We start from the raw sequence: 24729 nt of genomic DNA on the forward strand, positions 1-24729 counted from the left end.
TTCAATTTTTCACTCTTTGCTTCATTGCAGCCATTTGCTAAAATCAAAAAAGTTCATTTTATTTCTCTTTAATGTACACTCAGCACCCCATCTTGACAGAAAAAAACAGAAATGTAGAAATTTTTGCAAATTTATTAAAAAAAGTATTCAGACCCTTTGTTGTGACACTCATATTTAACTCACATGCTGTCCATTTCTTCTGATCCTCCTTGAGATGGTTCTACTCCTTCATTGGAGTCCTGCTGTGTTTAATTAAACTGATTGGACTTGATTAGGAAAGGCACACACCTGTCTATATAAGACCTTACAGCTCACAGTGCATGTCAGAGCAAATGAGAATCATGAGGTCGAAGGAACTGCCCAAGGAGCTCAGAGACAGAATTGTGGCAAGGCACAGATCTGGCCAAGGTTACAAAAGAATTTCTGCAGCACTCAAGGTTCCTAAGAGCACAGTGGCCTCCATAATCCTTAAATGGAAGAAGTTTGGGACGACCAGAACTCTTCCTAGACCTGGCCGTCCAGCCAAACTGAGCAATCGTGGGAGAAGAGCCTTGGTGAGAGAGGTAAAGAAGAACCCAAAGATCACTGTGGCTGAGCTCCAGAGATGCAGTAGGGAGATGGGAGAAAGTTCCACAAAGTCAACTATCACTGCAGCCCTCCACCAGTCGGGGCTTTATGGCAGAGTGGCCCGACGGAAGCCTCTCCTCAGTGCAAGACATATGAAAGCCCGCATAGAGTTTGCCAAAAAAACACATGGACTCCCAGACTATGAGAAATAAGATTCTCTGGTCTGATGAGACCAAGATTGAACTTTTTGGCGTTAATTCTAAGCGGTATGTGTGGAGAAAACCAGGCACTGCTCATCACCTGCCCAATACAATCCCAACAGTGAAACATGGTGGTGGCAGCATCATGCTATGGGGGTGTTTTTCAGCTGCAGGGACAGGACGACTGGTTGCAATTGAAGGAAATATGAATGCGGCCAAGTACAGAGATATCCTGGAAGAAAACCTCATCCAGAGTGCTCAGGATCTCAGACTGGGCCGAAGGTTCACCTTCCAACAAGACAATGACCCTAAGCACACAGCTAAAATAACAAAGGAGTGGCTTCGGAACAACTCTGTGACCATTCTTGACTGGCCCAGCCAGAGCCCTGACCTAAACCCAATTGAGCATCTCTGGAGAGACCTGAAAATGGCTGTTCACCATCCAACCTGACGGAACTGGAGGGGATCTGCAAGGAAGAATCCCCAAATCCAGGTGTGAAAAACTTGTTGCATCATTCCCAAGAAGACTCATGGCTGTACTAGCTCAAAAGGGTGCTTCTACTCAATACTGAGCAAAGGGTCTGAATACTTATGACCATGTGATATTTCAGTTTTTCTTCTTTAATAAATTTGCAAAAATTTCTACATTTGTTTTTTTCTGTCAAGATGGGGTGCTGAGTGTACATTAATGAGAAATAAAATGAACTTTTTTGATTTTAGCAAATGGCTGCAATGAAACAGAGTGAAAAATGTAAAGGGGTCTGAATACTTTCCATACCCACTGTATATATCAGCAGAAAGAGAGCAATAATTAAAATAAAAAAAAGTCAAGAAATGAATAAGTGTGGTAAATGGTGTTACTTCTTGTCCTAAGAGTAAGTCCAAAATTGTGTCAACCTGAGAATTTTTGCCAGTTAAGACTAATTTCCTACTCTGAGACATTTATAAACTTCAGGCTCAAAACAATTATGAAGGCTGGCAGAACTAGCAGTGCTCCCACAGTTTAGCAGGGCATCATATGAAACCCACATTTCAGAACTTTCTTCCACCTGACATTCCCGTCATTATTGTTAATAGAGGCTTAAGTCACTTTTTCTTTAAATCTTTAGTGGAGAGAACATTAGGATGTCTCAAGGCGAGATGGAAATGCTCGTTAAAGATTTCCACATTGGTACAATAACTGCACTATTGTTGCTGCGTGTTGTGAATCTCACAATCTTAGTCAATTTTACTCTGATCTTTGTATAATGTCTATAATAAAGACAATAGATACCCCCTCAAGCCAAAGACTGTGCTCAAAACACTTCTCTGAGTTTTCTATATTGAAGGTTGTGTGACATCACTGGTAAACTTTTTTTTACTTCTTATAGTGTCGACTTGTTGTTGTTTAGTTTATTTACATATTATTAAAAAACAACAACAATAGGGCTTAAAAAAGGTAAAACATTGTGCAGGGGAGGTTACTAAATGTATACGTATAGTAATAACTACCTTAGAAAAGTTGATACTTTTCAACAACTTTTTTCCAGAATTGAAAACTGGCTCACCATTCTCATTACTGTACTGATGCTGAAACTGTAGAACAAGCTGTATATGGGTATATATTTTATTAGCAGCTTGGCATTCAAGTCCGCCATATTTTTCCTGAGCTTTCAACTGCATCTGTTCTTCCTTAGTAGAATCCACTTTCAAATTCATTTTAAGGTCAAGAATGAACTTTATATCACTGTTTAATGTGTTCAATTTAGAGCTATATTCGTTTTCTTTTTTACACTTTTTATTATATATGACCATAGAACAAAAGAGGGCTATGACATGACAATAAGTAGGTACACATATGAAAATGGGATAAGCACAGGTACAGTACACAATGCATACAGGTACATCTTGACATACAGAAATGGTGTGGAGAGGAGTAGAATTAAGAGTCTTTGTGTTTGTAGCAATCCCATTTTTTCCAGTATTCCACTCCTTTTGAAGCTACAGCATAAAAGTCAATTTCTCCATACTGCAGATATAGTTTATAATGTTTGAGAGTCTCATTGTGGGAGGATTCCTCTGAAGCCAGCATTTGGCAATTGCTTTTTTGCTTGCATCCATGAAAATCTTCAAGAGGTATGTGTCTCTTTTACTAAGACCTTCAGGCAGTTTTCCAAGATATAAAAAGGCAAAATGTTCATAAGCAATGGAATACCAGATTCTGGATTTAAAATGTTTACAAGGACGTCGTCTCTGTATAGACATTTTTTGTTTTCGACGCCTCCCATGGTTATATCCTCCAGAGCAGAACCCTGTCTGGTCCTCATCTAGGATGGTATTATTATGTATGTTTAATTTCTTAGCTATAATGGCTGTATACAGTTTATAATCTATTTTTAAAACACTTATTGGTCTGTACTAGAGCCCGACCGATAAAGGATTTTTAAGGCCAATATCGATACAAATATTTGGTGATTTAAAAATCCAATATTCCAGTATATATCGGCCGATATATTTGTTTTTAAATCCAGAAATGCGTAACAAAACATTAACAGATTTCCCTAACATTAGTTATTTGTAGTTATTTATGAGTCCACACTCATTGTTTTATTGTCATAACAAAACAGAGGAACATGAAAATATATTAAAGTTCTGATTAGGGCTGAAATGATTCCTTGAGTAACTTGAATAATTTTGATTACTAAAAATCCTCGATGCAAAATGATTTGCCTCGAAGCTTCGTTTAAAGGATAATTTACACTTTACTCGAACCAAAGTTCAAAACACCTGTTCATGTATGTCTTCTTTAGTCTGTTGGCTATTTAGGTTTTTTTCCTGGAACACGTCACTAACACATTTTGCACTTACTGCTGCGTCTTGTGTAGACTGTTTACATATTTATGACCATATGTAGGCTACATTTTATGTACTGGTGTTATTGTTGAATACATTGTGAATACATATTTCTAAAATTGTATGATGTTTTTGTTGAGTTAATATTACACTATACGTTTTCTGACCTTTTTGAATCCCCCGACAAATAACCCATATTACAAAAAAAGACTAAAACTAATCAAAACTAAACTAAAACTAAGCATTTCAAAAAATTAAAACTAAACTAGCAAACCCGCTTTAAAAACGAATTAAAACTAAACGGAATTTGAAAACAAAAAGTCAAAACGAAATAAAAATAAAACCTAATGAAAAATGCAAAACTATAATAACCTTGCTGCTGCGTGATGATTTTCACAACGGCAGCTAGCAGCTAACAGGCCAAGTTACCCACCGGCAGGATCAAGACAGGGTAGGTGAATTTAAACAATGTCTGAGTTGAAAACGCATCTTGTTGTCACGTTAGGGGCCTGTTCATGTGGCACAGACATATTAATTGCATTTTGTGTCTGTTAAGAGGCTCAAAGGCACTCTAAAACTTGCCCTGACAACTGCCGTTTTAGCTCAGTGGAAGCTTGTACACGTAGCTGCAGCAACTCCAGTTTGCTAGGACCAATCCAGGTTGGGTTTTGTTTCTATCGAAAGTACTTGCATAGCTATAGCGATCAAGATAAACGTAAAAATTGGCCGGAATTCTTTTTTAATTAATGTTACCAACATTGTATCGCTAACGGTGTTTCTGCACGGATGATTGACTATGGGGGGGGCATGAATTTCAAAACTCTGCACCAAAATGATTTATTATTTTTATTCGGGAATTCAACTGTCTGTTATGTAAACCCGAAAATACAAATAAAAAATCATGAACTCAAGTATCATTATTAAACACATAAAACAAACACAAAGTGTTGGTCTGTACAGTTGTGCTGTTATAGTTATTTGTAGTTTGCTGCTAGCATGCAGCCTGACGTCTGACTCCCCCCGTGTGAAATACCAAACTTCCCTACCCAGTCCTCCCAGTACCTGCAGAGACGTTTTTGCTTTTTAGCTACGTGTTCATTGGGTCCCGGGACACCAGCCTCAGCCTCCATTGAATGAATGAAAAATAGCAATACGTGTTATCAAAATTCACACCTAATGTTCTAACCGACTATCTACTCGAGAGTCTGCTCTTGAGACTTTGCTCTAATTTTCGGGACAATTAGGACAGGATTCGGGATTCGGGACAACTGCTTGGATTTCGGGACATCTGGTCACCCTACTTCGGAAAAACAGCTGATTGTTGCGCACCATTTTCTCTCACTCTCTTCACGGAGAAACAGCTGAGCAACGATCCACTAGCATAAGTATAACAGAGCTGTGTGACATTGTAATCAAATATATAAATGAAAATAGGTTAGGTATAACTTATATATACGTATAGGCCTATATACAGATCAGTCTCAGGTTGAAACTTGTAGTTCTGAAAGTTAAGTTGCACACCTAGTTTGAGGTTGTTATTGCAATTCGGAAAATGTTTTCTTTAAAACAATGTAATATGGCACTTAAAGGAGAATTCCGGTCGATTTCAACATGTAGCTCTGTTGTTTGTAAATTTGGAGTGCTGTCAGTAGCAAGAAAAACGAAAACAATCGGTGTTGCCTACACCGTGTTATCCCCCTGCTAGAGTTAGCACCCGAAGGGGTTAAACAGGGCAAGTTTTAAACGTGTTTTTAGCCTCTAAACATGTTTTAAATGTCATTACAAGTGCCTACCCATGTGCAGTGATTCCTTCCGAGGGAACACAGCGAATCTGAACGGTTTTCCGGTGAAGTCCACACTAGTCGATTGTCAAACTCATACAATCCAATATTCCAAAATGTATTTTTTCCACACAAAAAAACAATTTGCCGTTATGTCCTTAGTAATGACTATGTAGCAACAGGCTGTAACCTGACACCACAGCTGAGCCAGCAGAGCAGAGCGACCAGCTGCAGCAGGTTAAAAGTTCAAGAGCCCACTGTTTCTTTAGTTACCAAAGCATGTGCAATAGCTCCTGAACTCTTGAACTGCAGCTCTGCTGGCTCCACTGTGGTGTCAGGTTACAGCCTGTTGCTACATAGTTATTACTAAGGACATAACATATGCTGGCAACAAAACAATGTGCTGGAAAGCCCAAGAGCCTGGGCATTCAACTGACGTGTTTGTGTACGATTCATTTTATCATCTGCATCTAGGGTAGACATCAATCAGTTGTTGGTGGATGATCACTTTTTGGCACAACACAGAATGGTCGCAGGTGGCATCGTTTGAAGATGGATATAAATACAGAGGTTCCTCGATTTTTTTATTAGATGTGTAGGGTTTTCAATTGATGTTGTGTTATTGAAACTGAGACAATTAGGAATGCTTTTGCTTTGGGAACAAAATACTACTCAATTACCTAGGCCCGCTTCTTTTTAATTCTAGCTCTTATCAATTTCTTCTTCTCATTCTTGGCATATTTAGCATAGCCAAAAAAGAAACCAAATATGTTGGAAGCAAATCCTGCTTTATTTTCTGCAGATTTGGGTTGCCACAAACACAACAAACAGGGGGGAAAGAAGTCTTCTCTGAGAAGAGCTGTGATATTGTGATGCAGCTATTTATCTACTATCTATTGTGAAACTGTACTGCTCCTTAGCATTACAATATATGTATGTGAATTAGGGATGTCATGAGAATCGTTGCTTCGGTACGTAGTCGGTACCAAAATTCTTTTTTGGGGGGCTTTTATGGCCTTTAATTGACAGTATAGCTTGAAGACAGAAAAGGGGAGAGAGTTGACATTCAGCAAAGGGCAGCGGGTCGGAGTCAAACCCGGGCCGCTGCCAAGGACTATGCCTACATGGGGCGTGAACTCTACTGGGTGAGCTAGAGGTCACCCTGGTACCAAAATTCTGAAAACGTGACGGTACTCGTTTTTCTACAGTACCTTAGATACAGGGGGATGCAATTCTCCCGGACCTGATAGGGGCAGTAAACGCCTACAGGTGTTCTAGTCTGCCGAGAAGAACGGCGACCAGCACAGAAAAACAGAGCGCCTCATCTCTGTGCACAGTGCTCACTGACAGCTTGACTGCAGTCAGCCTCTGGCTTTACCTTAATCTACAGCAACGGATTTCACGACTTCACCTAGAGCTCCCAAACAGAATGTTAGTCTTATTCTCTCTGCCGTTGTCTGTGACAGCCTAACGTTAGTTATGATAACCACTGACATTACATTGCACAAACTTTAGCGCTTGTTTTAGTGGACCTCTATAATAGGGTTTTTCCTGCAAAGAGAAAGTTTGGGCGCCCCCCCGAAAGAGGTTTAAGTCAGCACCAAAGGAAAATCACCAGCGCCAAAATGTCTGACTTTCATGAACCCAGCCTCCTCTCATCCATAGCCACTATATGTTATGCACGCGAGTGGCGCTAATTGAATGGACCTGAACACTCTGCTGTGAAGCTAGCGCTAATGGGATCTCCGTTTGCGAGGGTCAGGCTGTACCGGACTGGGCGGCGGCGCAGCGAGAAGCACGGAGATCTCAGCCTTCTGCCGGAGCTCCGACTGCTGTCTGTCCACAGGGGGCTGTGCTGCCGTCTGATGGCATCAGTATTGAAATTGAGACAGTTTTATAGCCGGTTAAAATGTATCGTAGTTGCGTTAAATAGCAGGCCTATTCCGTGTTGTGGTCTAGTTGATTTTAACATCTGATGCGAGCCTTACGGAAGTAGGCTACGGATGAAAACCACAGTTTCGACCACTGCAGCAAAGAGAGGCGTCGTCGTCCCACTGCTGAGAGACTGCTAAGCCCCGTTCACGTAACCGCGGCAGTTTAGTTAAATTGTATTTCACACTATAATGGTTAAACTTTGCAATTAATCTGCTGTTCACACGCATGCCGAGTCTGACAGTAGAGGCAATCCGTTACACTACTGTATATCGCTGACAATCAATAGAATGTAGGCTGTCTCAAAATAAATAACACTTTTTATTCATAACACTATTGTATTATTGTAACAATTAGCTACAACAGTAATAGCAGTTACCTTATATAAGTCATTCCTAAATTTTTCAATTTAGAAAAAAATTACCATAAAGCCCTGTTCATATTAATTAAACAAACTGGACTTTGGGGTCAGGTGTAGTCAGAAAGAAAGCTCCCTTACTGCATTATATTTTTACATTTTGCATTGTTACCTATACCATTAGAATGTTGTGCTTTCCTTGACATAAATAAAGACATTTTCACCATAAATTGGTGCCTAAAAATGTATCAGAATGCAGGAAATTAAGTCTTTGACACAAAACATTTCTTGGGGGAGGACCCACAGACCCGCCGCTTATTATCCGTCCCCCAAAAGGCCCATTCTGAGCCAGGAAAAACCCTGCTATAATGTCAGTTAACTTAACTTTAACCAGTTTGGTTCTATGTGAAAAACAACAACTACGGCAAACACTAAACTAAACGGGCTTGCTGTCTGGGAGTTTGGGGTGAACTCATGGAAGACTTTAACATACGCTGGCTGCGTGGTGATGCCAGGCTTTGGAGCAGCCGTCTGTGAAGACTGAGGTTTTCTCCTAATTACATGTAAATCACACTCTCCTTGCCCTTTCCATTCAATCCACTCCACACCACAAGAGTAAGTTGAGACAAAAAAACAACAACCTGACAATGAAAAAAGAGTGACATGACACTGTCCCAACACCCCCAAGTGTCATCCTAAAATACACCTTATAAAGGACATGGGATTCATTGTTTTTTGTTTTTGTTTTTTACCTTGTTATTGAATTGGAATCATGAAATTCCACTGGCATTGGTATTCATGACTACATTTCTAGTATGCTATCCGTAGTTTTTTTGTTATAATTTTCAAATGTTTAAATAAATGAATTAATGTTTAAGTATTTTTTTTTTTTTTTACACACACCGTGGTATCGACTTTGGTATCAAGTATCATGTACTTTTGGTGGTATCAGTACCGTCTACTAGATTTTTGGTATTGTGACATCCCTAATGTATGCTTGTGAGGTAATGGGCAGTTCTCAGACCCTCTAGAGACACATATGTGCTTTTTCTTTTTTGTTGTACATTTCCTTCAGTCGACTGTGTTTTTGTGTTTCTTCCCATGCTGCTTACGTCAAGTTGGCTGACTTCACCAGTGACGAGGTAAACACAAGCAATGAGACTTTTCCTCCTAAATACCAGTATACCTCTATCCCTAAATAGTCCTTAAAGCTACATTGTGTAAGAATTTCTCCCATCTAGTGGTGAAATTGTATATGACAACCAACTGAATATTACTTTCTAGCCCCGCCCATTCCGAGCGCATTTTAACTCATACGGTGGCCGTATTAGTATTCCAAGAAGTACGACTTCACCCGTGAGCGTTCCTTCCAGTGTAATAATAGTTTTACGTTATTTTGGTACCATTTCATTGCTAAAATCAGCTATCAGGTTCCCAAACATATGCAAGCTAATGTTAGTAAAGTATCAGTGCTATTGTTATTCTGTATATTGTACGAGATTAATAGTGTAAGGCAATGTTTACAGCGTAGGAAAGAAGCAACGGAGGTTTTTGTTTTTAATATATTTCTCTGAGCAGTATGAACAGTGTCATTGAAACCAAAATTAGCTCTTAGTATCTTCATCGTTTACACGCAGCTGTTCTAGCTGTAGCTATTCTGTGTTACAACTCCATTACGTGAGTTGTCTGCCAGGGAAATCACGACACATATGATTACGTTTATGTTACAAGGTATCCATCCATCCATCTTCATCCGCTTAGCCGGGGTCGGGTCGTGGGGGTAGCAGCTCCAGCAAGGGACCCCAAACTTCCCTTTCCCGGGCCACATTAACCAGCTCCGACTGGGGGATCCGGAGGCGTTCCCAGGCCAGGTTAGAGATATAATCCCTCCACCTAGTCCTGGGTCTCCCCCGAGGCCTCCTCCCAGCTGAACGTGCCTGGAACACCTCCCTAGGGAGGCGCCCAGGGGGCATCCTTACCAGATGCCCGAACCACCTCAACTGCCTCCTTTCGACGCAAAGGAGCAGCGGCTCTACTCCGAGCTCCTCACGGATAACTGAGCTTCTCACCCTATCTCTAAGGGAGACGCCAGCTACCCTCCTGAGGAAATCCATTTCGGCCGCTTGTACCCTGGATCTTGTTCTTTCGGTCATGACCCAGCCTTCATGACCATAGGTGAGGGTAGGAACAAAAACTGATCGGTAGATTGAGAGCTTTGCCTTCTGGCTCAGCTCTCTTTTCGTCACAACGGTGCAATAAATTGAATGTAATACCGCACCTGCTGTGCCGATTCTCCGACCAATCTCCCGCTCCATTGTCCCCTCACTCGCGAACAAGACCCCAACAATCAGTTCCATAAATGACAGCACTTAGAACAAATGAAACCTAAAGACATTTCTAAAGCACAAATAAACCTCTTGCTATCAAATGTATTTTAATCTTCATTTCCTCTCATTTTTCTCTAATGTGACCTGCTTTAAAAACATCTTGGTGACATGGAGGTTTGCACAGCAAAACAAATATAACTGTGGTAGTCTTGTTGCTCTTGTGTCGCACTTAAAGAAAGCTGCTCTTTGATTCCCTATAGCTCCAACAGCAGCTGCATGCTATAAAATGTACAATTAAGGTCAATGGTAAATAGTAATCAGAGTCATAAATATGGCCACAGCTCCTAATGGGGAAGTAAACTAAAGCCAGTTTCAACCAGTTTTATGCCACTTGCATCTGTGTAACTTAACTTTAGTAAATAGGTGTGTCATAAAAGAATCTAAATGCATTAACCATCACCAGAACTCAATGAAATATTCAAGGGTTTTATTAAGTATAACTTTAGGAATATCAGTCTTAAAGTAAAGCAAAACATATCCAATAGCTGTTTTACCTGGCTAGAGTTTGCCTCCTGATTATTCACATGTATTTACTACATCACACAATAACCTGCTGTATCACTTTGTTCAAGCAGTTGATTTAACTAAGGGTACGTGCTGACATTTGCGGTAAGCGTATTGTCTCATTTCCGGTGCTTCCGTGTCACGGCCACTATTTCTTTAACACTTATTCAACTGTTTTTTGTTTAATTTAGCGGCTAATTGACGGATTACATTTAAACTACACTAGTATTACTCAAGCACTCATAGTTCACTTCTCTTACAGCGACTGCCTCACTAATCTTACAGTTGTTTACACGCTGTTAGCTACTCTTAGCCATTAGAAATGGCTTATTCGTCTCCCTCTTCTGCTCTCTTTTGCTCGGTGTGCTCGGTATGTTTAGCTATTCCTCTGCCTCCTTTAGTGATAATAAGGGCCAAAATACTGAAGCTTCTGCTAGCAGTCCCCTTGCAGCCCCCGAGCAGCCGGGCGAGTGGGTGCCAAAGGAAGCATAGCTCTAAACCAGGGAGTGCATATGGCGGCGGTCGCTCTATACCAGAACCCATGGCTAAGCACCAACCTCTTCGCATTTCTAACAGTTTCTACCCACTCAGTGACACACCCGCTGAGAAGCCAACTCTGGCTCCATGCTGAGAAATGTGAAGTTAGCAGCTGTGTGGACTAGCCAGACCCTCCTCTGTAGTGCTGTAGAGGAAGGTCTGGCAAAGTGAGACTAACAAAATAGACAACAAACCATAAACCAAATAAACATATGTATAAACAGTCCCTCCAGGATTTCACTGCCTTTTTTAAGATTGTTGCAGCCCAAAATGCCTGATTTAGCAGGAGCTTTTGTAAAAAGAAATTGATAAAAGTTGCAATGTCTTGTATTTTTGTTGCAAGAGACAGTAAAAATTGCAAAAAAAAGTTGAGATTTTTTTTGGCATAGTTCTTTAAAAATAAAAAGGAAACTTGTTTTGGGGAGAATAAAATTACTCTGGGCTGAGTTTTCCTAGTAACCTTACCAAAAAGGCTCAGGATGCTGGACATGTTGGTATAATATAGAAATGGCTGGTGGATTTAAGACAAAAAATTATAATTTATTGAATAAAGCGTAACTCTCGCCGAAATGCAACCTAGGGTCTTTTTGTGAATGTATCCAAGTCAAACTTTAGTTTAAAAGCATATTTAGCACGGAATTGCCACTTTTAAGATTTACCGAATTTTCGTTTTTCGGTCAAATGGCCTTTTGAATGGGAGTGCTAGGGGCACTTTTATGCTAGCCTCAAAATAGCCATTTTTAAAACACTAAGAAGGCTCGACACAACATGAAACTTTGCTTGAAGTATCACCAGGGGCTCTACACCTTAACGAAAGCATTGACAACATTGTTTGTGTACCCAGAGTTTACTAAAAAAGGTTTTGAACAGTCAAAAACAATCGATTTCCGAATGCAACATAACAGGGAGGAGAGTAAAGATGGAAAGCTCCTAAAGCTTAGTTGCATAAAATTATTATTTCTTGTTTTGTCGTTATTGAAAAACAATATTGACCTCGTAGTTGAAAAAGGAGCCTCATATGGAGTTCGTTCATTCGCATTCGGATATTGACTCGTTTTGACTGCCGAGGTGGTAGCGGCCGGAAACAACAAGACCTATGGTGAGTTGTTCAAAACCCTTCTTTTTAGTAAACTCTGGGTACAAAAACAATGTTCTCAATGCTTTCGTTAAGGTGTAGAGCCCCTGGTGAGTAGACAGGGCATGTTAAACAAACCAAGTATTGATCTTATTTCCACAGATAAATTATTCCAATCTGCTGGAGCCTTAAACTTAAAAGCTCTTTTGCCAATTGTTTTTTTAACTAGCAGAACAGAGAAGTGGAGTTGAGTAGAGTGCCAAACTTCATAGTTTGAGGTATAAGGTACAAGATACTGTTTTAAATAAGGAGGATAATTGAAATAAATACATTTAAATATAGTTGAAGCCAGTGAGTGTGTCTTCTACTACTTAGTCCAATTAAGTGCACTATACATCATACAGTGATGAGTGAGATAAGGACATCCAAGGACAAATCTGCAAAGTATATTATATACTGTGTTAAGTGGAACAAGGTCTGAGTTAAATGCATTTTGATATACAACAATCACAATAGTCAAGAATTGGAAGTATAAGTTGAGAGGCAAGTTTTATACAAACGTGCGTAAAGCAATTCCGAGTTCGATATAAATTGTTGATTCCAAAGTTAACTTTACGTAACATTTGCTCTATGTATATATTTTTTTTACCAACATTCTTTTAATTGTTTTCACAACATAACGGAGAGATACAAAGAAATGCAATTACGTGTCTTAAACAAACATGTCTACCCCCCCACACCCCCACCCTCTCAAGTGGTTCCAAATCTTGGTTGGGAATCAGGTCAATGAATTAGTCCATTATGGTATGGTACAGTCAGGTCCATAAATATTGGGACATCGACACAATTCTAATCTTTTTGGCTCTATACACCACCACAATGGAGTTGAAATGAAACGAACAAGATGTGCTTTAGCTGCAGACTTTCAGCTTTAATTTGAGGGTATTTACATCCAAATCAGGTGAACGGTGTAAGAATTACAACAGTTTGTATATGTGCCTCCCACTTTTTAAGGGACCAAAAGTAATGGGACAGATTAACAATCATAAATCAAACTTTCACTTTTTAATACTTGGTTGCAAATCCTTTGCATTCAATTCCAGCCTGAAGTCTGGAAGGCATAGACATCACCAGACGCTGGGTTTCATCCCTGGTGATGCTCTGCCAGGCCTCTACTGCAACTGTCTTCAGTTCCTGCTTGTTCTTGGGGCATTTTCCCTTCAGTTTTGTCTTCAGCAAGTGAAATGCATGCTCAATCGGATTCAGGTCAGGTGATTGACTTGGCCATTGCATAACATTCCACTTCTTTCCCTTAAAAAACTCTTTGGTTGCTTTCGCAGTATGCTTCGGGTCATTGTCCATCTGCACTGTGAAGCGCCGTCCAATGAGTTCTGAAGCATTTGGCTGAATATGAGCAGATAATATTGCCCGAAACACTTCAGAATTCATCCTGCTGCTTTTGTCAGCAGTCACATCATCAATAAATACAAGAGAACCTGATCTGATCTGGCCAACTGTTGTGAAGGGTGTTTTCTTCACCAGGGAAAGTATTCTTCGGTCATCCACCACAGTTGTTTTCCGTGGTCTTCCGGGTCTTTTGGTGTTGCTGAGCTCACCGGTGCGTTCTTTCTTTTTAAGAATGTTCCAAACAGTTGATTTGGCCACACCTAATGTTTTTGCTATCTCTCTGATGGGTTTGTTTAGATTTTTCAGCCTAATGATGGCTTGCTTCACTGATAGTGACAGCTCTTTGGATCTCATATTGAGAGTTGACAGCAACAGATTCCAAATGCAAATAGCACACTTGAAATGAACTCTTGACCTTTTATCTGCTCCTTGTAAATGGGATAATGAGGGAATAACACACACCTGGCCATGGAACAGCTGAGCAGCCAATTGTCCCATTACTTTTGGTCCCTTAAAAAGTGGGAGGCACATATACAAACTGTTGTAATTCCTACACCGTTCACCTGATTTGGATGTAAATACCCTCAAATTAAAGCTGAAAGTCTGCAGTTAAAGCACATCTTGTTCGTTTCATTTCAACTCCATTGTGGTGGAGCCAAAAAGATTAGAATTGTGTCGATGTCCCAATATTTATGGACCTGACTGTATATAGAAAAAAGAATAAAACAAACCTATTTCTGTAATCTTAGGTACTGTAAAGTGCCACTGTTTACATGTCTCCAGGCTCTTCCATCACATGTGACAAATCTGTCCTCAACACCATAGCACATGAAGGGTGAAAATTATGTTGTTGATGTTTTATTGTATATGTAATTTTCTCCAAGGGAAAGTTGTAGATAGTTCAGACAACCACCTGCTTACACTTGGACTTCTGGTGTTTTTCCATGAGAGGGCTACTACTCTCTTTGCCATTAACACACTTAAGTCTACAAATGTTCGTTGATATTTCTTAATCTTCAAATTATCTGGGTATAGACCCAATATAAACAACTGTGGGGCTAAGGGTATTTGAATCTGTAAAATATTTTGAATACATAGTTTTATTTCTTGCCAGAATTTTTGTATTTCTGTACATTGCCAAATACAATGAGTGTTAGTAGTTCTCTAGTAAATTGTGCTTTAGAGCATGCCTCCTCCCACTTTTCTATTGGGATTGCCTCCTCTAGAGCCTCTCTCCATGCCTCCAGCCGACCTGCAGATGTTTCTGTACTTTTGTATATTAAACCTCTCCCTAAACTCCCCCCCCTATGTTAAATTTATCAACCATTTCTCCAAATGTCATCAGCACCTTTTGAGCGTTGTAAAGGTCTCCTATTTTTCCCAGCCCCTTAGTAGCCCAAGATTTAAATCCCCCGTCTGTTTTACCTGGAGGGAAGGAGTCATTTCCCCATATCGGGCTGAAGACAGAGAGAGAGGGCGTTTCTCTGATATTTTTTAACTTGATGCCAAACTATGATCATATTTTTCACAATAGGGTTTTTTGTATTCTTTTTAAGGATTTTTGTTCGTGCTGAGTACAGGTATACTGGGAGGGGCAAACTTAGCTGGAGTTCCTCCATTTCCTTCCAGGGAGGAGCATCTCTTTCTGTGAAGTAAAACAATAGTGTTCTTAATTGAGCTGCCCAATAGCACCAGAGAGGGTTGGGACATTTGAGTCCCCCTCTGTCATAAGGTAAGTACAATAGTGACAGCCGTGTCCGGGGACGTCGGTTACTCCACAAAAATCTAACAAACAATCTTTTAAGTTGAGTGAACTTAAAAGATTGGAGGAGGAAGTGGAAGATTTTGAAACGGATACAATAGTTTGGGCAGTATATTCATCTTGAGGACGTTTATTTTCCCTCTTAGTGACATTGGTATGGGTGTCCACCTTTCCAGTAGCTTTGAAATTTCTTCTTGCAGTAATTACTGGCTACAATATATTTAAGTTATATTTTAAACTGTGTGGCTATTTTAGGAGGACATTTACTTTCCAATTGATTTAAGAACATTATTGACGATTTTGATTTGTTTAATTTATATCCTGAGATTTTTCCAAATACATCAAGAAGTTCTAATAATTCAGGAATGGATTTTTCCATCTTTTTAAGAAATATTATTACGTCATCCACAAATAGAGCCAGACGATGGTCTTGTTGTCCAATTGATATGCCTGTTATATTTTGGTGTGTTCTAACCGCTATTGCCAGTGGTTCTATAGCCATAATGAACAGCAGGGGAGATAGGGAATCCCCTTGTCTACATCCTCTTCGTATCTTAATAGTTTTGGATATATTACGGTTAGTCATGATTTCAGCATATGGTTCTGTGTAAAGTAGTTTTATCCATTTATAAAAATTTTCTCCAAAGCCAAAACGTGTGAGGATTTCAAATAAATAAAGCCATTCCACTCTGTCGAAAGCTTTTTCAGCGTCTAGTGACAGTAATGCTGTATCTGCTGCTCCTCTTTCCTCAAATAATATATTTAGAATTATCCTAACATTATGGAAGCCTTGCCTACCTTGTACAAAGCCATTTTGATCTTTGTCAATAATATTCAACATTATTTTCTCCAGTCTTCTGGCTATTATTTTACTCAAAATTTTTAAATCAACATTTAGAAGACTAATTGGCCTAAAGTTTTCACATTTGTTATTTGGTTTGCCTGGTTTTGGCAACAAAGTAATTAGTGCTCCCCTTAAAGATGTTGGAAGGATTCCATTGAGAAAAGATTCCTTAAACATTTCTAATAATGCTGACATCAGGCTATGCTTGAACATTTTATAAACCTCAATGGGTATCCCATCTTTTCCCTTTTGTGATACTGTCAATAGCCATAGACAGTTCCACTAAAGTTATATCTTTCTCTAGTTCTTCCTTAATTACTTCTGATATCTTGGGAATGTGGATGTTGTCCAGGAAATGATTCATTTCAGATGTATTGAGACCCATTGCTGAGCTATAAAGCTTTTCATAAAATTTGTTGAAGTTTTCATTTATTTCAATAGGGTCGACAATATCTTCATCGTTATCATTTTATAATGAGGTTATAAGTCTTTAATTCTGAAATTGTTTGATGCGTCATGCCAGCACTCTGCCAGGCTTTTCTCTTTGATATAAAATGTCTGTTTAAGCCGTAATAAGCTTGATAAAGCTCTTGTTGTAGATATTTCATTATATTGCGTTCTTAACAAGAGTAATCTTTGGTGGGCATCTTGAGAACCTGACTGGTAGTATTTGTCTTATAATTTCTTTATTTCTGCTTCTAATGATTTTGTCTTCTTGTAGGTTTCTTTGGCTTTAGAGCTAGTAATGTTAATTATTTGTCCCCTAATAAAGGCCTTAAACGCTTCCCATCTGATACTCCCTGACGTTTCTATCGTATTTGTTTCAAAATAGTATTTAATCTGTTCATCTAAGATAGTAGCAAAGCCAGTATCTGCCAACCATTTTGTTTTAAATCTCCATTTGGGAATATTCTATTATTTTGTATTTCAGAACTGTTTTTAAGTACATATTAACAATGGAAAGCAATTCTTACCAGTGTATCTTGATTGGGAATCAAATGAATGCAAAGAACGTGACTTTATGAACTTGATTTTAAGATTTGTATTTGTTTATTAATCTAGTCACACATTTGAATCTAGAGTCAACATTAGGGTTGGGTATTGTTTGGTTTGGATACCGGTGCTAGAGCGGTACTTTTATAATGGTACCGTGCCTGAACTGATACTTTTTAAGAAAGTAAAAAAAAAGAAGGATACTAAACAGTTGGTGACATTAAAGAATGGCTTGTTTATTGCTAAGGCCATATCGTCAAAATGAAAAGTTTAATAATAATGTAATAACTAGAACAATAACTTATTTCACTAGTAAATAGCTGTTGATTGACAAAAACAACCACCAGATGGGAAAACGGCATTTAACAACAACTTTGAATGCACCACGAGTCTGTAAATTACAGTCTGTGTTTTTCTGACAACGGCAGCTGCAGACTGCATCCTCTACAGTGAAATACAGTCACACTTTACACCGTTTAGCGTTAGCTGTCAGCATTGTAACCGTGTTTAATCCAGCTACTAGCTAGCGGTAGGCTAACGTTAGCTTCTGTGGAGTATAGTGTTAACTAGCGTCACGTGCAGCGATGTTTCTGTTGCCTGTAACGTCTGTTTCAGAGCATCAGAGAGAAGCGTGGCACCAGAATGAGGCCCCGAAATCCGTGTTGCAAAATAGTAGCCTGTTAGGCACGACGCAAAGCCGAGTGAAGTGAAAATAAATTAATAAATGGCATGCGATTAATAAGATTAAAAACACTAAACACAAAAAATTAACTCATTATGCTGACAGCCCTAATAATAATCATCGTTCGTCATTTACGTCAGTTATCTGTATCCCTTCAGGTCAAATCATATTTAATCCTAACATTTTCTTTTGACCCGTGTTACCCTTAACATATCTGTTCATCACGTTTATCTGTCTAAGGACAGGCCAGAGCAGATGATCATCTTGCGTTGTTATCCCCGTGTTGAAATTCTTGCAGCCGTCCTTTCGCCCATCTGCCTGTCAGCGAGGTTCGATCTCTCCCAACACGTGTCCAAGCCTCCATCCCAGTCGACTTGGTCCTGTCATGGACTAAAGTGCCTCTGGTATCGGTGGTGTCTTCTACTTCATACCCTCTTCTCTGCATATCGCTGGCTGCCTCAGCTTCCTCACAGAGTAGTCATGGTCAAAATAAATCCTACTTTCCCAGAGTTTGACTGTTTTCTTTTCCCAGGCCCTTTTCAATACCTTCTCTTTTATGTCAAACTGCAGAAAGTTGAGGATAATTGACCTTGGGGGCTGTTCTGTCTTTGGCTTCGGTGTCAGGGCTCTATGGTTTCGTTGAATCTGGAGGTCTGTTTACATTGAAAGCTCGTCTTGCAACCATTTGTTCATAAACGCCGCAACTGAGTCACTTCTCACCTCTGCATCTTCTGGAATGCCGTATACTCGCAGGTTGTTCCGTTTGGATCTCGACGAGGTCATGTACTTTATCGTCATTATTTTCTGTTCTTTTATTATGTCCCGCAGTGCACATTTTGCGTCGGTGCTCCACAGCTTGACTTCTTCAGTGTGAGTCAAAACGGCATCTATCTTATAATGATAAGATAGTCTCTCTCCTACTTCTGCGTTTATTTTTGCCAGTTTCTGGTTAGTGTCCTCCTTGAATTATGTCAGTTCATTTTTCATTGAGCCATAAAGTGGGGTGGGGATCCGTGGTCTAGTAATGTCAAAAACTTTGAGAATCCCTGGTCTACAGGGCTAAAACGTGTGGAGTGTTTTGTTTTCTTAACAGGCTTTTATTGGCAGGTCTAGGCACTAAGGCATAGCCTAAACTAAATTATTTCATATTTATTATATATGCTATATTCTGACCAACTTAACTTTCTGCATTCATTTGCTGTAATAAATTATTCTTATTATTGTCTTATTTTGACAACTTATCTAATAGAGGAATTGGATATGGTATTACTTTACCACACATTTACACGAGCAGATGGATATCATTTAAGTCATAGCCTTTATGTAGCTAAAAGCTAACATTAGAGTAACGTTTGATAATAAGATTTTGCAAGGGAAAGTTTTGCATAGCCTGGGGGCTAAGCCCCCCTGTCTTTCAATCCTAGTGACGTCCCTGGACTCAATGAATACACTGTCCTGCTTTAGGAAATACTAGAGCTCTAAATGTTTAGGAAAAAAGAAGGAAAAAGTCAAAATTAGGTCTAAATAAAAAAATGTTTTAGGTCATATTTTCTAAAACTGCAGTAACCAGCAATGGTCTTGGGGCTGAGTGCCACAAATAGGTGATGGTAGTCAGAAATTATTGTTGAATAAGAAACCTTTAAATTTGTTATTTGTGAAAATGTACATTTGAACTAGCTTACTTTTTTTTTTTTAACCTGTAACTAGTGTGTCAGGCTACAGTTTTTAAACTACATACATCTTTAGTATCTTCTCTGCCTACCTTTTCAAAAAACTGGTTAGTAACATTTCACCTTTTCTTCACCCTCAGGCTGCCCATCTGGCACCACTGGACGAAGACTTCGGGCTTGACAGGAAGCCGACTGGAGGAAGCAATAAAATCTCTGACTTCCCTTCTCCGGCAGGGCGTGAAATTCTGTTGCGTACATGTGTCCCTCGGCCAGCACCGTACTCCAAAGCTCTGCCACAGCGGCTATTCTGTGTGTTGATGAATGAGGAGTTCAGGCTGGCAGGGGCCTTCTCTTCAGACACTTCCTTCTTCTAAGTCCAAACGCCCGTTACATTTTTCATCTGAAATCATGTCCCATTGTCCAATGATGATTTACACTATATAGCCAGAACTGGAATAGCAATGAATGACCGTTTTGGAATTGTTGTTGTTTTTGGAAAGTTCTGAGATGGTAGACGTATATAAAATGGTATACAATTTATACATATTTGTCTTGTCTCTTGTGCGACAAGATTAAAAAAAAATAAAAAAATCCCCTGGGACTTAGTTAGACTACATTATGGTGCTGCATGGAAGGAGCATCACAGAATAGATGTCATTGATCTGTATTAATGTTTGTTCTTTACAGTATAAAATTGTGATTTCATTGAGGACCTCAGTGGAGCAGCATGAATTACTGTTGATAAGTAGAATTTAGGAGCTGTAATTATATCACCATTTTATACTTCTTCTTGTAATTCAACTGATGTTTTTTCTGAAATGGTTGTATAACCATTTGACTAAAAAATCCTTAATTTTACCCGTAGAGCTTATTCTTTCTACATTTCTGAAATAAAAATATCTTCTGTATTTTTATTTCGGCCACATGGTTCTCTTGTTCTGGTCTCCTACGTAAGTTTCACAGTAATGATATCCCAAATGATAGCATAACTTCTTACCATTTTTATATCCTTGGTTGTGGTTTACTGATCTAACCTGTTGATGTGCTGATAGTATTTCAACACCAATTTATAGGCTTAAGAAGTTGCTGATAACTGAAACAAGTGTTTTCGACGGGAATGCTTGTTAATATAGTACATAAGTGCAATCACACACCAATAGATAGTCACACAGAATAGATCCTGCTCTGAAGTACAATTATATACTTATTAGAAAAATATGCTTTGTCACTTTTTGACCTGCCCAAGCCCGTGATATTTTTCTAGTAAGGAGAACCTTTCCAGCAATGTAAAAATGTGTGTGTAACAAAGTCACCAGGAAAACGTCACCCTCCAGACCCCACATAAGATGTCCCACCCACATTTTCAATGTTTCCTACGCCCATGCATTGTAATGTAACAAGTGATGTGAGTAATCTGTGTATTAAGAACATTATGTACATGTTAATGTTTGTTTAGTCCTCTAATCTAAAAAGAAAACACTGTTCTGATTGTCTAAATCAGTAACTCTGGCTTGGTCATGCCATGTCAGGCATTTTGTACCACTGGTCACACTCAGCATCAGTGATGGGGTGTGATAAGAAGTGTGAGCGCACGTATTCAATTTTCAATGGCTCATTTTCAAATGGCTAGTAAAATTGGGAAAAGCAACGTGGTTCCAAATGAGATACTAAATCACTATTTGATATTTTGTGTTTTGAATACAGCAAAATACCATCTGTGGCTTCAATCAATTACGTAAATCCAATACCAAAATGGCAAAGTGAGGGATCAGTCTACTGAGCACAGTTTATAAACTGTATTCTACTTACTTAATTACTTACTTAATGAGAGGCTCCTGTGGAAGAGCAAAATGTGTTTTGTAAGTCAAGGTCATATCTTGATTATATTTTTATATCTACAATTATAACTAGAACTGCAAGCAGTTATGACGGGGTCCTGGTCTCCTCAGCGTGGCCGTGATTTAGCTTGATTCAAGGAACGCATGCATATAAGGTTTTTACAGTTGCTATGTGTAATTTGGGAGTTATCGGATATAATGCTTCCACCCAAATTATAGCAAATGTGTAATATTTGGTATGTGAGGTCTATGGCGCATCTACCCTGTAAATTTAAAGTTGCTCACGTTAGTGTAAGAGGTGGATCCAAACGTGGGTCCAATAGGGCATGCCCACTTTGACGAATCAGTACGCCATTGTAGGTGGGGTCTCAGAAGTGGACCTAGATGGTATCCTCCAAATTAAGATCGGATGAGCCGATCATGAGATATAAACTTTTCATATTTGTAGCGATCCCATTGGTCAAGTTTGTGCCAGAGCCTCAGTGTCATGCCAAACAAGGATGATCAGGGATCTGAAGTTTCACATTAATAGCATTTATTTTGACTTGACATGTATTTGATTTTATAATTTGGCACCATAATTACAACATGTTAAAAAGCCTTTGTTATCTGGCCTTATCATCCATATTTCACAACAGCTAGTAAAAGTATTTGACATGATTCCCAGGTTCTCAAATGCTCTGGGAATGGAGTTTTTGGGGTTAGCCCCATACAAACAGTGAAACTTGTATAATGTATATGTATACATTGAACTATATCAGTCTGTGTGGAATGAATGTTCATTCCACACAGACTATAGTTCAAGTGTTTATTTCTTTTAATTTTGATGATTATAACTGACAACTAATGAAAACCCCAAATTCAGTATCTCAGAAAATTAGAATATTATTTAAGACCAATACAAAAAAAGGATTTTTTTTTTGATGATTTTAGTTTAGTTTATTTCTAAACTAAAATCTAAAATCTTCCAGAGCAGGTTGCCATCTTGTTTGGAGGCTAGGCACCCGTGGTGAGGTTCCTTCACTGTTTTTGCATATAGACTGCACAATTTTGCCGTGAGGATTGTTGTGATTTGCCGTGTTGGACTGGTGAGTAGCGGTGGCACACCTGAACACTCCTTAGTGTAGTCTGCCTCTCGTTATTTTAACATTTTAATAAAGAATAATTTTACCCAGCCCACCATTTTAGGACGTTTGTTTATTAACCCTTTTTCTTTCAGCAGTTAAAGCCCCTGTCTATTTTTCAAAGTAATGTTATAAGAAATAAAAACTTTAGTAACAGACCTCTTATGCCTTTGTCTCCTATTTCTTCAAGTAATCAGTGTTCACATATACTATATATATATATATATACGTACAAGACATATACGTACATATATGTACAAGACAAGATGAAGACTTTTGGATGGCATGTCAACAGACCCTGGCAAAATAGAGGTAGTCTCAAAATGGAAGCAACCTAACCATGTTTCAGCTGCGCTCATTGCTAGGCTTTGCCAGCTACGATTTATTGAAGGATTTGCCAAGCTGGCTGCCCCTGTGTATCGCCTGGTGGCTGAACTGACCGGCACAAAGTCCCGGAAACCTTTAGGCCCGAAGTATGGACAGAAGAGTGCGAGCAGTGCGTTGAGGGCCTTAAAGGTAAGTTGGTGTCTGCCCCAGTGTTGGCTTATGCCAACTTCTCCTTACCCTTCATTCTCAAAGGCGACGCCAGCTACCGTGGACTGGGTGCAGTGATCTCTCAAGAACAGAATGGTAATGTCAGACCTGTTGCCTTTAGCCCAAAGAAAGGAACGTGGAAAACTGCAGTTCAATCAAATCTGGAGTTCTTGGCCCTCAAGTGAATGAATGAAACATTCAGAGATTATCTGCTGGGACAGAAATGTGTTGCCCATCACAAGAATATATCTGTATACGGACAATAACCCTCTCAGTCATTTGTCGCACCCAAGTTGGGAGCAACAGAACGTGCCATGTAACTCTGGCATTCAATTCCCAGAATCACTACAGCAGGTTGTTGATAATCAGGCAACACCTATTATGGCCACCATCTCAGCTTTCCCTTGTCTCACGCGATCTGATGAAGAAGTGGCTTTAAAGTCGTTTTCGTGATACAAACAAGCTTTTCCCAACACAAGAAAATATCTGGGTGCCATTCGCATAAACATGATTATGTGAACTGCTAGAAGTGACTGTAAAGTAGTTTGGAGGCCAATTCACACATTCCCACAAAGAAATACCATGGTAAGAGCTGGCTTTGAAGGCATTTTAATGATGAAAACACGCTTTTCCCATCGTATCAATATATCTGAAGACCAATTAATATCATTCCCACAAACAAACACAGGCTGCTTGAAAATGACGTTCCAAATCACGTCTATATGTTAACACGCTTTTCCCATAATAAGTAGATATCTTGGTGACAAGTGACATTATTTCCCTACACAATTCACATTATTAATTCGCATAAACATGATAATGTGAACTGCTAGAAGTGACTGTAAAGTAGTTTGAAGGCCAATTCACACATTCCCACAGAAGAAACAGTATGGTAAGAACTGGCTTTGAAGTCATTTTAATGATGAAAATACGTTTTTCCCATCGTATGAATATATCTGAAGACCAATTCATATCATTCCCACACAGAAACACATATGCTGGCTGGCAGTGACTCTAAATCTGTTGTAGTGCTTGAAACAGGGTTCCAAATTACGCTTTTCCCATAATAAGTAGATATCTGGGTGCCAATTAACATTATTTCCCTACACAATTCACAGGCTTTTGCCATAACAAGTAAATAGCTGGGTGCAAATTAACATTAGTTCCTTAGCAATTCACAGTATTAACAAGTTTATGTGAACTCCTGCTAGAAGTGACTGTAAAGTATTTTGGAGTCTAATTCACACATTCGCAAACAGAAACACCATGGTAAGAGCTGGCTTTGAAGTAATTTTAGTGATGAAAACACGCTTTTCCCATCGCAAGAATATATCTGGGGCCAATTCATATCATTCTCACACAAAAACACATATGCTGGCTGACTGTGACTCTAAATCTGTTGTAGTGCTTGAAACAGGGTTCCAAATCACGTTTATGTTAACATGCTTTTCCCATAATAAGTATATATCTGGGTGCCAATTATTATTTCCTTCACAATTCACATTATTCATTCGCATAAACATGATTATGTGAACTGCTAGAAGTGACTGTAAAGTATTTTGGAGTCTAATTCACACATTCGCAAACAGAAACACCATGGTAAGGGCTGGCTTTGAAGTAATTTTAGTGATGAAAACACGCTTTTTCCCATCGTATCAATATATCTGAAGACCAATTCATATCATTCCCACACAAAAATACA

The 24729-nt window shown here is 39.1% G+C and overlaps 1 protein-coding gene across 1 annotated transcript in view; it reads left to right on the forward strand.

The window, feature by feature from the left end:
• rab3gap1 (RAB3 GTPase activating protein subunit 1) overlaps positions 1-20445 on the forward strand; it is a 96013-nt gene extending 75568 nt beyond the window's left edge. The window contains exon 24 of the mRNA XM_078279720.1: positions 19672-20445. Coding sequence (XP_078135846.1) covers positions 19672-19905 — 234 coding nt within the window. The 3' untranslated portion in view covers positions 19906-20445. The remainder of the gene's footprint in view (positions 1-19671) is intronic.
• Positions 20446-24729: the final 4284 nt, after the last annotated feature.

This window comes from Sander vitreus, chromosome 21, assembly GCF_031162955.1.
Source record: "Sander vitreus isolate 19-12246 chromosome 21, sanVit1, whole genome shotgun sequence".
Taxonomy (NCBI): Eukaryota; Metazoa; Chordata; class Actinopteri; order Perciformes; family Percidae; genus Sander; species Sander vitreus.